This window comes from Musa acuminata, chromosome BXJ3-9 (genome assembly GCF_036884655.1).
Source record: "Musa acuminata AAA Group cultivar baxijiao chromosome BXJ3-9, Cavendish_Baxijiao_AAA, whole genome shotgun sequence".
In the NCBI taxonomy this organism is placed as follows: Eukaryota; Viridiplantae; Streptophyta; class Magnoliopsida; order Zingiberales; family Musaceae; genus Musa; species Musa acuminata.
The window spans coordinates 48,271,715-48,289,956 of NC_088357.1; the positions used below are offsets into that span (position 1 = coordinate 48,271,715).

General features: G+C 42.0%; 2 protein-coding genes across 2 annotated transcripts; both read right to left on the reverse strand.

Annotated features, from left to right (window-relative positions):
- Window positions 1–292: 292 nt before the first annotated feature.
- On the reverse strand, window positions 293–2,713 carry LOC135649280 (subtilisin-like protease SBT3). The gene has a single exon (XM_065167489.1). It carries the CDS (start codon window positions 2,663–2,665, stop codon window positions 383–385), a length of 2,283 nt encoding a protein of 760 aa, XP_065023561.1. The 5' UTR covers window positions 2,666–2,713; the 3' UTR covers window positions 293–382.
- Window positions 2,714–10,886: 8,173 nt separating this feature from the next.
- LOC135649135 (pathogenesis-related thaumatin-like protein 3.5) lies at window positions 10,887–13,768 on the reverse strand. Its single transcript, XM_065167244.1, has 2 exons — window positions 13,675–13,768; window positions 10,887–11,332 (listed from the first exon to the last, which is right to left on the reverse strand). Exons 1-2 carry the CDS (start codon window positions 13,766–13,768, stop codon window positions 10,887–10,889), a joined length of 540 nt encoding a protein of 179 aa, XP_065023316.1.
- Between the last annotated feature and the right edge of the window lie 4,474 nt (window positions 13,769–18,242).

Consider the following 18,242-nt stretch of genomic DNA (forward strand, 5'->3'; position numbering starts at 1 on the left):
TGCTCGGAACGAACAAAATAGGCGCCCGCAGTGCGGTCCGCCGCTGCACCCATTAGCTCAAAAGCCACAGGCAGTAATAAAGGCCGAGAAGATAAAGCCACGTCGTACGACAACAACCCTTCTTCTTCTTCTTTCTTTGGATCCTACATGTGATATATATACATGTATCTGTGGAGGATGTGTTGTTCCTCGAGTTCTTAGCGTTGTTATGACTATTTGGATCAAGAAATAGGTAAACGATCACGTGCTTTTTCATCTACAAGAGGAAAACACAAGTCAAAGAAAGCCAATGTAGACATCCCCTGAAGGGTACTTGCATTAATTGGTGAGTCAACAATGGGTCAAGTTGGGGGGATTATTGAGAGCACTCGCCCCTCACCGTCTACAAGGTGATGGGACTTACGGTGGTGGCCACGATCGGACTCCTAACTACGTATTTCTCCGTGTCGTCCACCCAAGTCAATGAACCATGAAGCACCGCATCCTTCTTCTCCCTGGTGTTCTCCTTCAGCGTCAAGGTGAAGCTCTGCTTCTGGTACTTCTCCTTGAAGGACAGCTTTTCTGGCACCACACTGACGGTGAAGCCCTTGATCTCCACGAGCTTGGCAGTGTAGGTCGCCACCGGATTATCCCCGACATTGGTCACCGTCCTACGGAACTGGCGGACCGAGGGAGCGCTCGCTGATGTCTTGTTTGGGTCGAAGTAGGCGATGAAGGACGGGTAGTTGAGATCCAATGTCGGGTTCGAACAATCTACGGTAGCGGTTCCGGTGATCGTCCTCAGCTGCTTGCTGGTGAAGTTCATGGCGCACAGGAGGTTGACGTAGTCCTCGGTGCCGGCGTCGTAGACGAGGCCGGGCTCCAGCGCCCGGTTGGGGTCGATATGCCCCGCGCCCATTGCCAGTGGACTCGCCTGCTTGTTTCCGTTCCCCATGTCCTTGATGGGCGCCCCGGTGTTGTCCAAATGGCTTGCGGTGGTCATCAGAGCCGATCTGATGGCCGCCGGGCTCCACCCGGGGCGTGCGGCCTTGAGCAAAGCGGCGACTCCGGACGCGTGGGGACAGGCCATCGACGTTCCCGAGATGATGGCGAATGGACTGTACAACTTGTGCGTGCCGACCCTCCCCACCGTCGAGTTCTGCGCCCACGACGCCAGGATGAGGGATCCCGGAGCCACCACGTCGGGCTTCAGTACGTTAGGGCAGCTCGCCGACGGCCCTCGCGAGGTGTAGGTAGCCACCGTCGGCGCGGGCTTGGTGCCCAATACCGTCAGCCGGAACGTTATGGTGGCTTTGGGCTCAGAGCTCCTCTGGATGTAGTTTAAGATGGTCGGGCCATCTTGTGGGCTTATGATGGCCGCAGGGAAGCTAAATTGGCTGTATAACTGCGCAAAGGAGTCGTTGGATATGAAAAGGCCTGCGTCCACTTTGGCGTACCGAAGATACTGGACGGCACCGCCCAACTCATCCGCTTCGCAGACCACTATCTTGTGGCGAGTCTTCTTGAGCAGGGTGGTGTTGTCGCAGGACCCCAGGAAGGCCATGGGCATCTGCTTCAGCGTCGCAGGGTTTCCCGGATAGAGTGATTGCCCGATGACGAGGGTGCCATCCCCGAGGCCGATCAAGGTCTCGAATTCCCGGTCGACGGTGCCAGCGCCGACGGTGAGGACCCACGGCGTCCCGTTGTGCAGGAAGCCTAGGAACGGGCCTTCGTTGCCTGCCGACGTCGACACGAATATGCCCTTCTGCACGGCCGCGAACGAGGCCACGGCGATTGGGTCCTCGTACAGAGCGAGGCCGTCCCTGCCGAACGACATGGAGATGACGTCGACGCCATCGGATATGGCTTGGTCTATCCCTGCTATGATGTCCGACGTGGCCGATCCTTCGTCCCACAGGACCTTGTACATGGCCAGTCTCGCGCGGGGCGCCATGCCCCGCGCCACGCCGGACGCGTACCCGAAGAACGACGCGCCCTCCGCGTAGTTCCCCCCGGCGGTGGACGATGTGTGCGTGCCGTGACCGTCGGTGTCCCGGGGGGAGTTGACGGCGATGGTCAGGTTTGGGTCGCTGGCGAGGAGCCCCTTGTTGAAGATCCGGGCGCCGATGAGCTTCCGGTTGCACGCCGACGAGCTGAAGGCCGTGCCCTGCTCGCATGCGCCCCTCCACCGGGACGGAACGAAAGTCAGGCCGTCGTCCCGGAAGCTGGCGCTCTCGGGCCATATCCCCGTGTCCAGCACCCCGATGATGACGTCCTCGCCGTAGTTCGAGGCCGGCCATAGTCCGGCGCTGGCGCTGAGCTCGAGGAAGTCCGAGGTGTGGGTCGTGTCCTTCTTGACGGGCGCGTCGCGGGAGCACGACAGGAAGCCATGCGACTTTTTGAGCTGCTCCAGCTGCGCCGAGGAGAGCCGCGCGCTGAATCCATGAATGGCGTTGTCATACACGTACACGATCTTCTCGTCGGCAGGGATGGCGTCCGAGGCGTCTGCGGTGGCGGCAAGAGTGGCAACGTACCAGCTGCGAAGGCCGGAGAAGGCGCTCGGCATGGCGGCGGGGTCCATGTGAACAATGTAGGTGTCGACATCAGCCGACGTCGATGCCATGCGTACGGCGGATGCAGCGAGCAGCATCAACAACAGCCCGACGAAGGACTCGAGAAGCGCCATGGAGATGGGGATGCGTCTTGATTGACGACTTCAGGACTGCACAAGGTATGAGATATAAGGGAGTGATGGGCGAATCTGGCGGTTCCATTGCGTCGCGATAGCAGCTACGAGGTAGAGGGTCGCGCCCGCCCATTCATTCCTTTGATGCCAACCCTTGTGGTAGAGATGCACTTGACGTGTTTCTCTGCAAGACCATGTCCCGGTCTCCGTCTATCCACGTAAATGGGCCATTCCGCGCTCGCTTCGCTTTAAACGCGCACAAGTGTTTTATCGTTCCATACCAACAGCAGATAACCCTCGTCGATGCTGCCTCTATCTCCATGCATTCTGTGTCAGCCCTCAATCACCGCAAAGTCGAGGCTATGCTATTACTTGCATGTCACCGAGGAGTACGTACGTCGACAGATGCGAGGATCGAAAGGGAATCCCTTATCAAAAGGACGGACGAAGGACTGGGACAAAGATGGCTTCAGTCGCACAGTGACAGCAGATAAGATTTACCCGGTTGAGAAATATTTTCTAGTCTAATATATATAAATAGATATTATATTCAACTAATTCAATTCAATTATATTTTATCATTATATTTTTGATTTATCATGATATCAAAGCATTTATTATCTTAGAGTAAGATTTATGAGCGATCACAACCCCTGCTTTTGTCACTTACTATTATTCTTTTCTTTAGCAAAAACATTCCTGCGGAGATCTGTAGCCCACTTACATTCGTTACTATCATCAAACGCATCTTCGGAGTTGTCATCAAATCCATTATCGAGAAATCTTAGGTTCCCATCACATGGACAACCGAAAAACAGAAAATAAATTTTCAAATTTTCACAAAAAAAACTGTGCATATAAGAAAGTTGTGTTACTTAGGTAGATCGTATATCTCTGAAATCCTACAGATCTATGGGATTTGATGAAGTATATCAACTGTCATCATATCTAATAGTGATCCACATGACAGGAGCTGCGAGGACACTCCTCAAATCACTGCATGATCTCCTCATTGTACGCACCATATAATCAAGAAGGGGTCAGCCCTTCTTGCTGTCCACATGTCAGACTGGCTAAGAAGAAGAGAGGAAGAGGAGTATAGGAGTTGACAGTCAAAAGGGCCTAACCTATGACCCTTTAATTTCCTTCTATTTATAGAGGTCTCATGTCAACTTAACCATAATAAATCTTGTTTTATTAGGTATTAGATTTTTATCCAACTATCTAAGTCTCTTATATTAGTGGGTTTCTACCCAATAATCTCTTATTAGCTTTTATTGGATCTCATCCATAGGATCTAACAATTCAGAGGCTTATTGGATATCAAATAAGATAGGGGCTCGAGCAGATATCTCATATCCAAATATCTACTCATCGCAATACCTACCATATATGTGTGACCCTCTAGGCTTAATATTGAGTTGGTCGTGAGTTATACATGTCAGAACTCCTTCTGCCTCAGTGAATTATTATCTCTATAATAAATCACTCAATTCATCAATTACGAACGTATTAGGTCATTACGTCGTAGTCCCCAAACGATATTGGAGAATCTAATCTATTGTAATTATCTATCCTCAATTACCATATATCTATAGTCATTCATCCATATAATATCCCAAAGATCATATATTATTCATGGTGTTATCAAACTCATATAAAATCTACTCAAGTCTCGTTCTAATCAGATTTCCTCGAAGAACTCTTTCTCTATCAATCTGAATGACCCTAGCTAGGGATTTGTCTAAGCAAGAACATATGAGATATTCCTCTAATGACACCAAGAGTGGATAATCCTCTTTCGACACTCAATTATGCTCGTAAAATTGCCTATCACTCCTGATAACCAACCGTGCTAGATTTGAAACTTTTTAACCTATAAGTCCTGCATCAAAGAGTGGAGTACTTATACAAGACATCATTGGTGTCTCAAGTCTAAGAATCAAACACATAACTAAGATGATGGAATTGTTGTCTAATAATGAGGTATCATCAATCATCCATCATTCTGTGAGCGGATCAATTAGTGAACTCATTTCTCCAATGAGCACCTGCACTGTATCCCTAGTGTCCCCACACGAGCAGCTATAAGACCAATTGTCTATATTATATAGACAGGTATACAGTACACTAGTCTATCTTGTTATCTTGATGTCCCTCTCGGATAACCTATGATCGAAATTATTTAGGGTATATATATATATATATACACACACATACACACCCACACAATAAGTAATATAAAGTGAGAAAAATACTAACAAAATAATAAACAAAAAGATTGTATCATATCATATGTATTATCACTCACGTGATTGGCTTATAGGGCACCTACGACTAGCATCCATATTAAGCTCAAGTGTAGTGCCACTGACAACTCCTCAATCGAGTTCGATTGCAAATCCACACCATAGAATCCACTAAGCTGTTGATATGCCTTCTTTGTGAGAGCACATTGTTAGCCGCCTCGCCACTATCACATCCTTGCTCTCTAGCCTCTCAAGTCATAGCTCTGCCACCGATGATGAAGCCATCAGACACCACCAACCCTGAAGCCCCGTCGTTCGCGCGAAACCTTGAAAGTCCTCGAGTTCCCTCATATACATATCCTCAAAATGTTTTTATTATCTATCTATAATGCTCCATTTATTGTCCCTGTAAGGAACCATAGCACTTCTCAACATATAAGCCTTATCACCATCAATGCTACAATACTTATCCCCTTCAAATTATCGAAAGGCGGCAACTACATGTCTTGGCATGCATAACTTTCTAATCTTTTATTTGGATATGATCTACTAGGCTACATTGATGTCTCTTTATTATCCACCAGCAATGATCAATATCCCAGGAGAATCAAATCCAATAGCAAATTATGGTTATGCCAAGATTGTCTCATCCTCCAAGATTGTCTCAACCCACAAACTATGGTTACGCCAAGATTATCTCATCCTCCAAGCTATTCAAGTCTTAATCATTGGGTCAATTACCCCACTGATATCTTCATGTATGACTGTTGTACAAGCATGGTATAAGTGACAAATCACCTTGGCAAATTGCTCGTATACTCGCATGCTCGATCTTCTATCCAATCTAATGAAAATGAAACAAGAGGGAAGCATTAATGCTTATTATTTACAAAATATAAAAGTTACATCGATGACTTAACTTTGATAAGGCATTCCCTCAGTGATGAAGAAAGATTTGTCTATACCCTTAATGACCTAGGAGACGAGTATAAGGAACTGACAGCAACAATTTGGGCACACAACTCATCAATATCATTCGAAGAACACTATGATAAATTGACTAACTATGAGATGTATTTGAAGCATAAGGACAGGTTGCTTAGACCAACTATCACAGCTCAAGTCAATCAAAAATCTAAAAGGAAAAGCAACTAGTATGACAAGCACATTAACAAAGGTCTAGGCATCATCCGCGTCATCAACATCTCAATCATCACTATCAAGGTGGGAACTTCAAAAATCATCAGCCTTGGTGTCATGATATAACAAGCCAATAAAGAGTCATCTGATAATTATGTGATAAAGTTGAATATTCCACGAAAGTCTATCGATCTTGACCTAGACTTCCTACTCCATCACGGTGGCCTTAAGCGAGTCTTATGACTACTCTGACTATCAATCATCATAATTGGATTATTGACTCTAGGGCTTCTCATCACATCACTTTTGATCTTTAAAACTTGTCCATTCATAACAACTATGGCAGAAATGAAGATATCATGATCAGTGATGCTAAAAGAATTCTTATTACTTATACTGATTTCATAATATTTAATTCACTTACCATAACTTTTATATTCGATGATGTTTTGTGTACACCTCACAATAAATGAAACCTCATTTTCATTTCTTAATTCTATAAATAAAATAATACATCAATTGAATTCATTTTAACTCTTTTCTTATTAAGAATTTAAGCATGTTGCATCCTTAATCCAAAGTCAGAACAAAGATAACATTTATGAGTGGTCATTAAGTTCACAAATAACCCAGCCCACTGTTTACTCTTCAATTGTAGCTCCAATTGATGTATGATATCGTTATCTTGGTCACATCTCGTCCTTTATCTAGCAAAAAATACTTTCTCGTTATTCTCTTCTTACCTTTAAAACCAATAGCATTATAACTCATTGTGATGCTTATCTTAGCAATAAAAGTCATAGACTACATTTTGGAACATCCTCCATATCTTACTTTAAACTGTTTGAAATTATTTATACTAATATTTGAAGCCCTACCCCAACCTTTTATTTTGACAAGTTCATATTTTATTTCATTTTTGTAGACTATTTCACTAAGTATACCTGGTTATATCCTCTCCACCATAAATCTAAAGTTTATACAATTTTTACCAACTATAGAAAGTTGGTTGAGAATTTCTTTTAGTCTTCAATTGGAATAGTTTTACTCTAATAGTGAAGGCGAATATCAAGCCCTCACCCTCTTAACTTGCGAGAAGGAGTATCACCAACTTTTTTGTTAGCAACTTTTCAAACCGTAGTCTATCTCATTAATCGTATGCTTACTCTAGTCTTACAATATCAATCACTATTTGAAAAATTATTCCATAAGTTTCCAAACTTTTAAAAACTTAAAGTCTTTGGTTGTCTATGTTATCTATGATTACGTCTTTATGCTTCACATAAGCTAACACCATAATCTAAGCCTTGCATTTTTATATGATACTCTTTTGAACATAATGTTTTCTGATACTATGAACCCCGAACTCAAAAAGTATTTATGTTATGTCATATTATATTTTATGAAATTTACCTTTTTCTTTCAAATTTATGAGTATTATACCTTACATGCTACTCCAATAAACATATATCACTAGAGTATCTCTCCAATCCCATCACACGAACCTCCCACAACACCGTCTAGTCCTTATCCTCAAGATCCACACACTACTATTACTTCAGTTCAACGGTTTCTCACTCCCTTCATTATTTCTCTACTCCCTTCTTTACAAGTTTCCCATATTGATGAAGCAATATCCTGGGCAACATTGCCATTGACTTTACCTTCTCTTAGACCTAGTGACATTGAAGCATTGCAGGCTGGCCTAGCTCGTGTCAGTGACTCACCACCGACTATACCAACAACACAACCTACCACTTCCATAGCCCTTAGACATCCAATAACAACATACTCCAAAAGTGGTATTTTTAAACCACGTCAAGCCCTTGACCTATATGCTATAGCAAACTCCTCCTCTGAAGTCAATGAACCTACCACAATTACTTAAAGCTAAAAAATATCCTTAACTCTACTTAAAGCGATGTGTGAAGAATATGATGCCCTCCTCCGTAACTCTACATGGACTATATTATCCTTTCATCACTAACAAAACATTATCGGGTGTAAATGAATCTTTTAAATTAAGTGGAACCCAGACTGATCCATTGTTAGATATAAAACACGTCCGGTAGTCAAAGAGTTTCATCAATGACTTAGTGTTGACTTCACAGAGATATTCAATCATGTTGTTAAACTGATAATAATCTGACTTATTCTGAGTTTGGTCATCTCAAAAGGTTAGCACCTATGATAACTGGATATTAACGATGCCTTTTTATAGGAGACTCTGACCGAAGATGTCTTCGTACAACAACCTCCTAGCTTCGTTCATCCTCAATATCTGAGGCATGTTTGTAAACTACAAAAAGTAATTTATGGACTTCATCAAACTCCAAGAGTTTGGTATACTAAACTTGGCTCATTTTTTATAACAACTGGCTTCACTAACTCTATATCTGATACCTCGTTATTCCTATGATAACAAAATAGAGGCTAAATATATCTTCTGGTATATGTGGATAATATTATTATCACGGGCAATGATCTTTGGGAGATTCAAGCATTCCTAAAACAATTGGCCGATCGATTCTCTCTCAAAGATCTAGGAACATTACGCTACTTTCTAGGAGTAGAAGCAATATTTATATCTTCTGGTCTCTTCCTATCACAAAAAAAGTATATGCAGGATTTATTATCAAAGATAAACATGCAGGATGCAAAAGAGGTTACAACTCCTCTCTCTACTAGTGAATCACTCAAATTATGTGATGAAAGTCATACTACAGACTCTACTCAATACCAATAAATACTTGGCTCCTTACAGTACTTGGCTCTCACTCATCCAGATATCTCATTTGCAATCAATAAATTATCACAATTCATACATCAACTATATACTATGCATTGGTCTACAGTCAAACGAATTTTGTGTTATCTTAAAGGGATCCTTAATCATGACATCTTTCTCACCAAACATACCCCACTTTATCTTTATGCTTTTATTGATATTGATTGAACAAGGAACTATGATAATCGAATATCCATGTCGGGGTATATTATCTTCCTTAGAGTTAATATAATCAGTTGGAGTTCTAAGAAATAAAAGATAGTTACAAAGTTTACAACTAAAGCTGAATAACATACCATCGTCATTGTTGCTACTGAACTCAATTGGATCACGAATTACTCAAGGAACTTAATGTCAACTCTACCCTTACTCCTATAATATATTATAATATTTTTGAAGCTACATACTTATACATCAATCTAGTGTTTTACTCACGCATGAAACATATTATCATCGACTTCCATTTCGTGCGAAATCAAATTGTCATATATCAACCATGTGTTTCTCATGTTCATATGGCTGATCAACTAGCATATTCACTCAGGAAACTTCTCATCATAAACTGTTTTCATTACATCGCCTAAGATCTGTATTCTTGATGGGAGCTCAATTTTGTAGGGACATGATAGCAGATAAAAAAAATTTCTACTGTATAAAGAAATATTATTAATCAATTGAGAAAATTTTTTTTTCTAGTATGTATAAATAGACATTATATTCAATTAATTTAATTACATTTTATCATCATATTTTAATTTATCACAGGACTCTCGTTCTCTGAGGTGATGTTCGAACCAAAAGGTGTACAAACATTGAAATAGAAGGGCGGTTGACCGATCACCATTAAACTGTGCCCTTCGTCGACGGGCAACGACCGTGTAACGTGAATGAGTGCAACGTCACATTAGGCGAATGAGTAGAACGTCACATTAGATGCGAAGACAAAAAGAACAGCACGGTGACACCTTAACTACCGATCCGTTGTCGGACTGTTCTACTGCAAGGTTATGGTCTCGGTCGATGGAGAAGAAAAGGATTGAATACGCATCGTTTTGCCATGTCGTCTAAGAGATCATCTTCTCCTCTTCCTTCTTCTTAATTCACCGTCACCACGACGAGCATCTTCGTCTTCTGCTTCTTTTTACTTCGATCGACCGTGGAAGGTGACTGCGACCGGAGACGACGAAGATTGAGAGAGAAGTCGAAGCGAGAGATAAGCTATCTAGTCTTTCATTGGCAACGATTGGAAGAATTGACCTGAAGCTTTTAGATTACAGCGATGCCCGATTGTAAACGATGGCGATATAACAGAAGTTAACATCAAACGGCCGTTCAAGAAATATCACAATCATCGATCCCAAGAATAAAATTCTCAAGGTAAAAGCATCTCCATGCTGGCGAAGCTCCATCATGGAGGCGAGGGGATGAGCTGAGATGGTTGGAAGCTTCCATGAGAGGGACCACCAACCACCACGTAGGAGTCAACTAAGTGGTGAAACATCACATTGTTGGTATGGTTGGGAGACTGCATTATGAACGAGGAGGACCACCGAGTGGGGCCTTCTTTGCTCTCACTTGATTTTGGCTCCTGAATTGGTGCAGTGCTCCTCTGGCCCTCGTGATTTCATGATAATGTGGATGCATGTTGCTTATAGCTACACTTCCTTCGGGTTTTATTTTATACGTTGCATCATTGATTGATTGTTGACTAAATGATTGGGATTGTTGACTAAATGATCGGGTTTATTTTGCTCTCACAAGATATTTATGGTGGGCCATTATATAATACAGCATCCGAAGCACGAGGGTCAGATGTCTGCGCATATATATCTCTTTAAATGGAAGCACAACAGCGAACGGGAAGAGCCAAAGAGTAATTCTTGTGGGAGACTTAAACGCCTAATTGTGGATTTGGTGTTATATAATTGAGATCTTATGATGTATTTTACCAATGAAACGATTTAAAATGATGCTGTTGTTTCAACACAAAATTGTAGAATGTTTGACCGTCACCCTTTTGCGCGCAAGTTATGCTGTCGGTTCTTCACATGTCGAGTCGCGGACACTTCATGCCGGCGGAGCTGCAGTGGCCACCCTGCCCGTTGACCGGCGTCACCGTGAGGGGCAGGTTGAAGCCGTCGACGAGGCTGACGTCGTAGAAGTCCAAGGGGGCGAGGGTGAACTCGACCAGGGTGGTGGGGGTCTGGCCGGAGGCGGAGCACTTGAGGACGGAGCCGCAGGTGCCGGTCTGGCACGAGCCGTTCCCGTTCCGGTCGAAGTCGCACCCGGTTCGCCGCCAGATGCGTCCCACCCATCCCACTGGCGCTGTGAACACCACCGACTCCCCGGGCTTCAGTGGGAACCCGCCGCCGTTGAAGCTGTTCTCCAGCGTGATCCCTGGCCATATCGTCGTCTTGCAGTAGTTGATTACGGTGAACACTCTCGCCCCCTCCGCCGCCTCTGCTCCTGTTGGTCCAGTCCATATGTGGGCTTGGACAAATTTAGGCCATGAGCCCAAATCAAAGAAATCAAGAGAGAAAAGGCAAATGGCAGTGTGTGTGGATACAGTGAACGCATGCGGCGTCCAGAAGAAAGAGGAGAGAGAAAGATTAGATTTCTGAGTTTTTGCTTGACGATATGTGGTCAAACATTGTTAATTTTGGTTCAAATTTTATGTGGAGAATTCTTGTAGCAAACTCTACAATCCTAATGGTGTTGATCTGCAGTTTACTCTCTTTAAGGTACTTTCCTATGATATCTACTATGTGAGACATAGAATTCTCTTTTGAGGAGATCTATCTTACATGATGAAGATATGCTGTAAGATGAAGATATGCTATTCTTGAATCAAGATCTATATTCTTGATGTTATTCTGATCCTCTAGTTATTCTAGAGAAGACCTACTATAAACCTGTTATCATTATTATTGATAGTGGAAGTTTGAGATGGACTACGGTCCCGTGGTTTTTTTCGCATTGGGTTTTCCATGTTAAAAGATTTGGTTTCACTGTGTGATTGATTTTTTGCTCTATTGTTTATGTTGTGCTGGTTGATATTTGCATTTGGATATCAAGTTGGTATTTTGATGAGAAACCTATTTTGATACACAAAGAGGGAAAGAATTATTCCGCTTTAACAGGTTTCTTCCCAACAGCTCCTGACAACCAAAAACCCTTAGGTATCTCCAAAGCAAGCCGCCGATCAAAGAACAACCTTGACTTCCCTCACGACCAGGAGATGCATAAAGCAGACTAAGAACATAGGAGGGTCTATTCGAATAAGATCGTCAATAGAATGGGATTAAAGAAATCGATGCATGCCCGATAAGAAGACGATGAGGAGAGCCCTGAAGAGGAGTTTCCCATGGTAATCATCCATTTCTTCCGCTCTTACAATCTACCTCTATGACGACGATGACGACGACGACAGGAGAGGATGCGCCGCATAGGGTGAATAGGGTTAAATATTTTAATGATTTATACTATGGAGAAGAAGGATTGAGAATTGATTTATAGTAGTTATATAGGTAGTTACCATATTCTAGGTAGTTATAGGCATGTTTTAAGAAGTGAACCATGATCTAGAGGTTGTAGAGTAGTTCCTATACCTAACTCAATGAGATAGTTACCACTAGGTCCCATAAATAGGACCATAGTTCATGAAACAAGATAAGGAATATACACTTGGGAATATCTTGTGAGTGTTCTATGTTTATCCTCTTGTTTAAATACTATATCAATTTTCTTCTTCGAAATTATTCTTTTCAATTATATCATAGTATTCTATTTTTATCATTTCCTTGCTCCTCTATCCCCAATATTTGTGGTATCAGCAGCTAAGTTTCAATCTGAACCGGACATTATGGTTTTCAATGGCAATTCCATATCTCAACCCCTTATTCTTATCTTCTCGGACAAATGTTATAAATTTTGAAGTATCAAGATGAAAACTCTATTCAACTCTCAAGATCTTTGAGACTTAATAAAAAATGGATATGCAGATCCAGATGAAGAAATCAGGTCGAGGGAAAATAGAAAAGACTCCAAAACATTGTTTTTCATTCAACAAGTTGTACATGAGACAATCTTCTCAAGAATTACAACAGCGACAACCTCAAAGCAAGCTTGGTTGATATTTCAAAATGAATTTTAATGCTTATTAAGAGTGATTATGGTGAAATTTTAAACCCTTCGTCGTGAGTTCGAAATTTTGTTCATAAAAAGTAATGAATCAGTGCAAGATTTTATTTCTCGAGTGATTGAAATTATTAGTCAAATGAAATCTTATGTTGAACATCTTCCTGATCATATAATTATTGTAAAAGTTTTGAGAAGTTTAACTTTGAAATTTGATCATATTATTACCGTAATTAAGGAGTCAAAAGATTTATCTATATTTTCATTTAATGAATTAATGAGTTCCTTGCAAGCACATGAAGCAAGGTTGAACAGGTCATTTGAAAAAAGTAAAAAAAAAGTATTTCAAGTAAAGGGAGAGTCTTATACTTCAAAAGAAGACAAAAAATCAATAGGACATGGCAGAGGAGGATTTCATGGTAGAAAAAATGGAAGAGGAAGAGGAAGAGGAAGCTATGTGGTAGAAAATAAAGAAAATAGTAAGTTGTTTATGACTCATTCATAAGTTAATGATAACTCAAATGATATTTGATTTTTGGATAGTGGATATTTTAATCATATGTCATGCATAAAATCAATGTTTAGATATATTGATGAAACTCATAAGTAAAGTTAGACTTGGAGATAACAAACAAATCCAAGTGGAAGGGAAAGGAATAATTGAGGTGAAGATAAATCAAGGGAAGGTAAAATACCTTGATAATTGTTGAGGTGAACAACCTTGAGCCGTGGCCTCGGGGCCAACGCTGCTGGGTTCGGGTCCGAATGATGGGGGATGTCGTTCGGCATCCCTTTGGGTTGCCGAGGCGGTCAGTCGTGCTGATCGGGTCGCATCGGAGCTCGTCGGGCTTCTCAGGGGGGTGGAGGTTCCTCGCTTGAGTGTTCGGGGGAAGGAGCTCCATCTTCGTCCCTACACACAGGTCAGGTCGGGAGGCTCGACCCAACCCCTCCGACGATCAAGTTAGTGGATAGTCGTAGGGGGTTTCTTTAGCTAAGTTCTCCTCCTTCTCATTCAGGACATGAGGGTATTTATAGGGAAGCTTATTGTTTCCTGATGTGCCCGCTTGCAGGGGACAGGCTCGGGTTCCTGGTAGCATCTGACACTGGTGTTGGCGTGGCGTGAATGATCAAGCCTGAGCAGGATGTTTAATATGTCTCGGTCGACATTCCGGTCCATTTGACTAGGCGGGGTCAGATCAACCGAGGCGTCATTTAGGACAACTGATGTCAACTTGAGTCTTGACGCCATTATTACCCTCATCATATTCCTCCCCGAAGGAAGCTATGCATCGGTTACTGTAAAGGGGGGTCCGAGGCATGGCTTCGGCTTCGAGAAACTTTCCCAGCCGGGCATTTTGCCGGTTCGTTGCCAAGGGTGTGGGAATCGTGGAGTTTAGCAACTAAGAAGGGTTGGATGTGTAGCAGTGACCCCAGGTAGTGTGCGGCCGATTTGTGTTGTAAAGCGATTCACAAAATAGAGACGGATGAGCGTCCGGCAACCCCCGGATTTGTGTTGTAAAGCGATTCACAAAATAGGAGAGGGGCTCGTCCTCCCTTTAGTTGAGTCCGAGGAGTAGTGCAACAGACGGCTTTGGTTGGGCGTAGGCCAGGAAGCTAAGCTCGAAGTCTTTTACGAGCTGATCAAAGGAGGCGATCGTCCCGGTCTTCAGACTGTTGTACCATGTGCGGGCTGGCCCCCTCAGGGTCGTGGGAAACGCCCTGCACATCAAAGCGTCAGAGGTTCCATACAGCGCCATTTGGGCATGAAAAGTGGCGGCGTGGTCCGTTGGATCGGTGGAGCCATCATATGCGTCCAAAGAGGGGAGCTGGAAGTTCGGGGGGACTGTCTGATCTTGTATCTCGGGCGCGAGCGGAGACCCTTGGTGTGCGTCCTCCCCGAGCTCTCCCTTTGACCTGCGAACCTCCTTCTCCACTTCATCGAGCCACTGACTGACAAAGCGTAGCTGGGCTCGTAGAGAGTCTATTGAATCCGAAGATAATGCCTCGGGTTCCGGGCGGTCGCTCGAGTTTTCCATCACTCGATCCCCGAGTGGGGCCGATCGGACCCGAGGCGAAGTGGGGAACTTCGGAAGTGGCGTGTGGGCTCAAACGGGCGGCTCCTGTTGCCACAGTGGTTGGATCACAGGCGAGTGCGCCGGATGAGAAACGAGCGGGATAATAGTTTGCACCATACCCCTCAGAGCTCGGACATGATGAGTGAGGTCCTGAAAGGCCTCGGATGACACATGCGACGGGTCGGCTGGGGCTCCTTCGGGCGGTGACCATCCCGGGTCGTTGAATAACCGCCAATGGCGCTCTGAGGTCACGGCGGGGTGCTCGGCTCGAGGTTCTTCACGCAGGGGGTGTTCCCCCGGAGCTCCGATTGGGTGTGACCCCTCAGCCGCGAGCTCATCTGAGCCGATCGGACGATCCCTTGACATTCGGGCCCTTCCTCTAGCGCCAAAATATTGAGGTGAACAACCTTGAGTCGTGGCCTCGGGGCCGACGCGACTGGGTTCGGGTCCGAATGATGGGGGATCTCGTTCGGCGTCCCTCTGGATTGCCGAGGCGGTCGGTCGTGCTGATCGAGTCGCGTCGGAGCTCGCCGGGCTTCTCCGGGGGGTGGAGGTTCCTCGTCTGGGTGTTCGGGGGAAGGAGCTCCGTCTTCGTCCATGCACACAGGTCGGGTCAGGAGGCTCGACCCGACCCCTCCGACGATCAAGTTAGTGGATAGTCGTGGGGGGTTTCTTTAGCTAAGTTCTCCTCCTTCTCCTCGTTCAGGACGTGAGGGTATTTATAGGGAAGCTTACTGTTTCCTGATATGCCCACTTGCATGGGGCAGGCTCGGGTTCCTGGTAGCGTTTGACACTGGTGTTAGCGTGGCGTGAACGACCGAGCCTGAGCAGGATGTTTAATGTGCCTCGGTTGACGTTCCAATCCATTTGACTAAGCGGGGTCAGATCAATCGAGACATCATCTGGGGCAGCTGACGTTAACCCGAGTCTTGTCATCATTATTACCCTCATCAATAATGTTTTCATTATTCCTAGTTTATCGCATAACTTGTTGAGTGTTGGCAATTGATAGATGATGAATATTCAGTTATATTTGATGATGGTTTATGCATTATTAAAAATAAAAAATCTGATTTTATTATGGTAAATATTTGCATGATGCAAAATAAGATGTTTCCACTTATGCTTCAAATATTGAAAAGCATGCTCTTGTCACAACATAAAAGAATGAATCTAATTTATGACATTTTAGAATTTGAAGTTGTTAAATAAAAAAAAATGATTTTCAGATTGCCCAAAATTAATATATGTGAAGGATGTATTTATGGCAAACAAAGTAAAAAATCATTTCCTATTGAAAAAGTATGGAGAACATCTAATTATCTTGAATTAATTTATGATGACTTATGTAAACTTATGAATACAAAATCATTTGGTGGAAGTCAATATTTTGGTGGAAGTCAATATCAGTTGGGTATATTTTCTGAAATAGAAAACTGAAATATTTGATAATTTTCAAAAATTCAAGACACTTGTAAAAAGACAAAGTGATATATATATATATATATATATATATATATATATATATATATATATATATATATATATATATAAAGACACTTCGGACAAATAGAGGTGATGAATTTTTATCTAATACATTTAATTCTTTTTATGATGAAATGGTATTCATAGAGAATTGGCAGCACCATATACACCATAGTAAAATAGGTGAGGTGAACGTAAAAATTGAACTATCATTGAAATGACAAGAAGTTTGCTTAAAAGAAAACACTTTTCAAATCAGTTTTAAGCAGAAGCAACTACAACAACAGTTTATTTATTGAATATTTCATCAACAAAGGTTGTTATAAATTAAACTCCTTTTGAGGCTTGGTATGGTGTGAAACCAAGTGTAAGTCATCTAAGAATTTTTAGTTGTATTGTTTATGCTTCAATAAATTCATAAAACCATCACAAACTTGATGAAAAATCTAAAAAATACATCTTAATTGGTTATTCTTTACAATCCAAAGCATATCGATTATATAATCATGTTAGTGGCAAAGTTATTATTAATAAAAATATTATATTTGATGAAAGGATAAGTTAGAATTTGGAGACCAATAAAGGTGGAACATAAATTTAGATTCCAGCAGAACTAGAAACTCTACAAAATCAAATGATAAATCCTGCTCCAAAAAATTCATCGTCAACCTCACCCAGTGCAAATTCTAATCCCTCAGATGAAACCCCTTTAAAAAAATTCAAATCACTAATAGAAATTTATGACTCAACATTTTTTAGAAAGCAGTTAAAAAAGAAGAATGACGAAAAACAATGAAGGAGGAAATCAAATCAATTGAGAAGAATAAAACTTGGAAGCTAATGGATCTACCGAAAGAAAAAAAAATATTAGATTAAAATGGGTATTCAAAATAAAGTTTAATACAGATGGAAGTATCCAAAAGCATAAGGCTTACTTGTGGTGAAAGGATATTCACAACAACAAAGTATTAATTTTGATGATATATTTTCTCCGGTTGCTAGATTCGAAACCGTGAGAACTTTCTTAGCTTTAGCTGCTCACTCGAGTTGGCCTGTTTATTAATTTGATGTGAAATCTGTATTTTTAAATAGAGATTTACACTAAGAGATTTTTGTTACTCAACTTGAAGGTTTTTTTATTAAAAGGACATGAAGAAAAGGTGTGCAAGTTAAGAAAAACTCTTTATGGGCTTAAACAAGCTCCAAGGGCATGGTACAGTAAAATTGATTATTATTATCATCAAAATGGATTTCAAAGTAGCAATAATAAACCTACTCTTTATCTAAAGAAGGAAAGTGAATATAATATCCTAATGATTTGCTTCTATGTTGATGATATTATATATATGGGTTCATCTAACTCTTTTATGGCAGAATTTAAAAAATACATGATGAATAAATTTGAAATATTAGATCTAGGTCTACTGTACTATTTTCTTGTGTTGGAAGTGACGCAAGGATCTAATGGAATTTTTATTTACAAAGAAAGTATGTAATGGATCTACTCAAAAAATCTAATATGATTAATTGTAAAGTTACAGCAACACCCATGAATGTAAATGAGAAATTAAAACTTGAAGATGGTACATGTTTGACAAATGCAAGATACTACAGAAGTTTGGTTGAAGGTTTGATTTATCTAACTCATACTTGACCAGATATTATCTTCTCTATTAGTGTTGTATCCAGGTTTATACATAGCT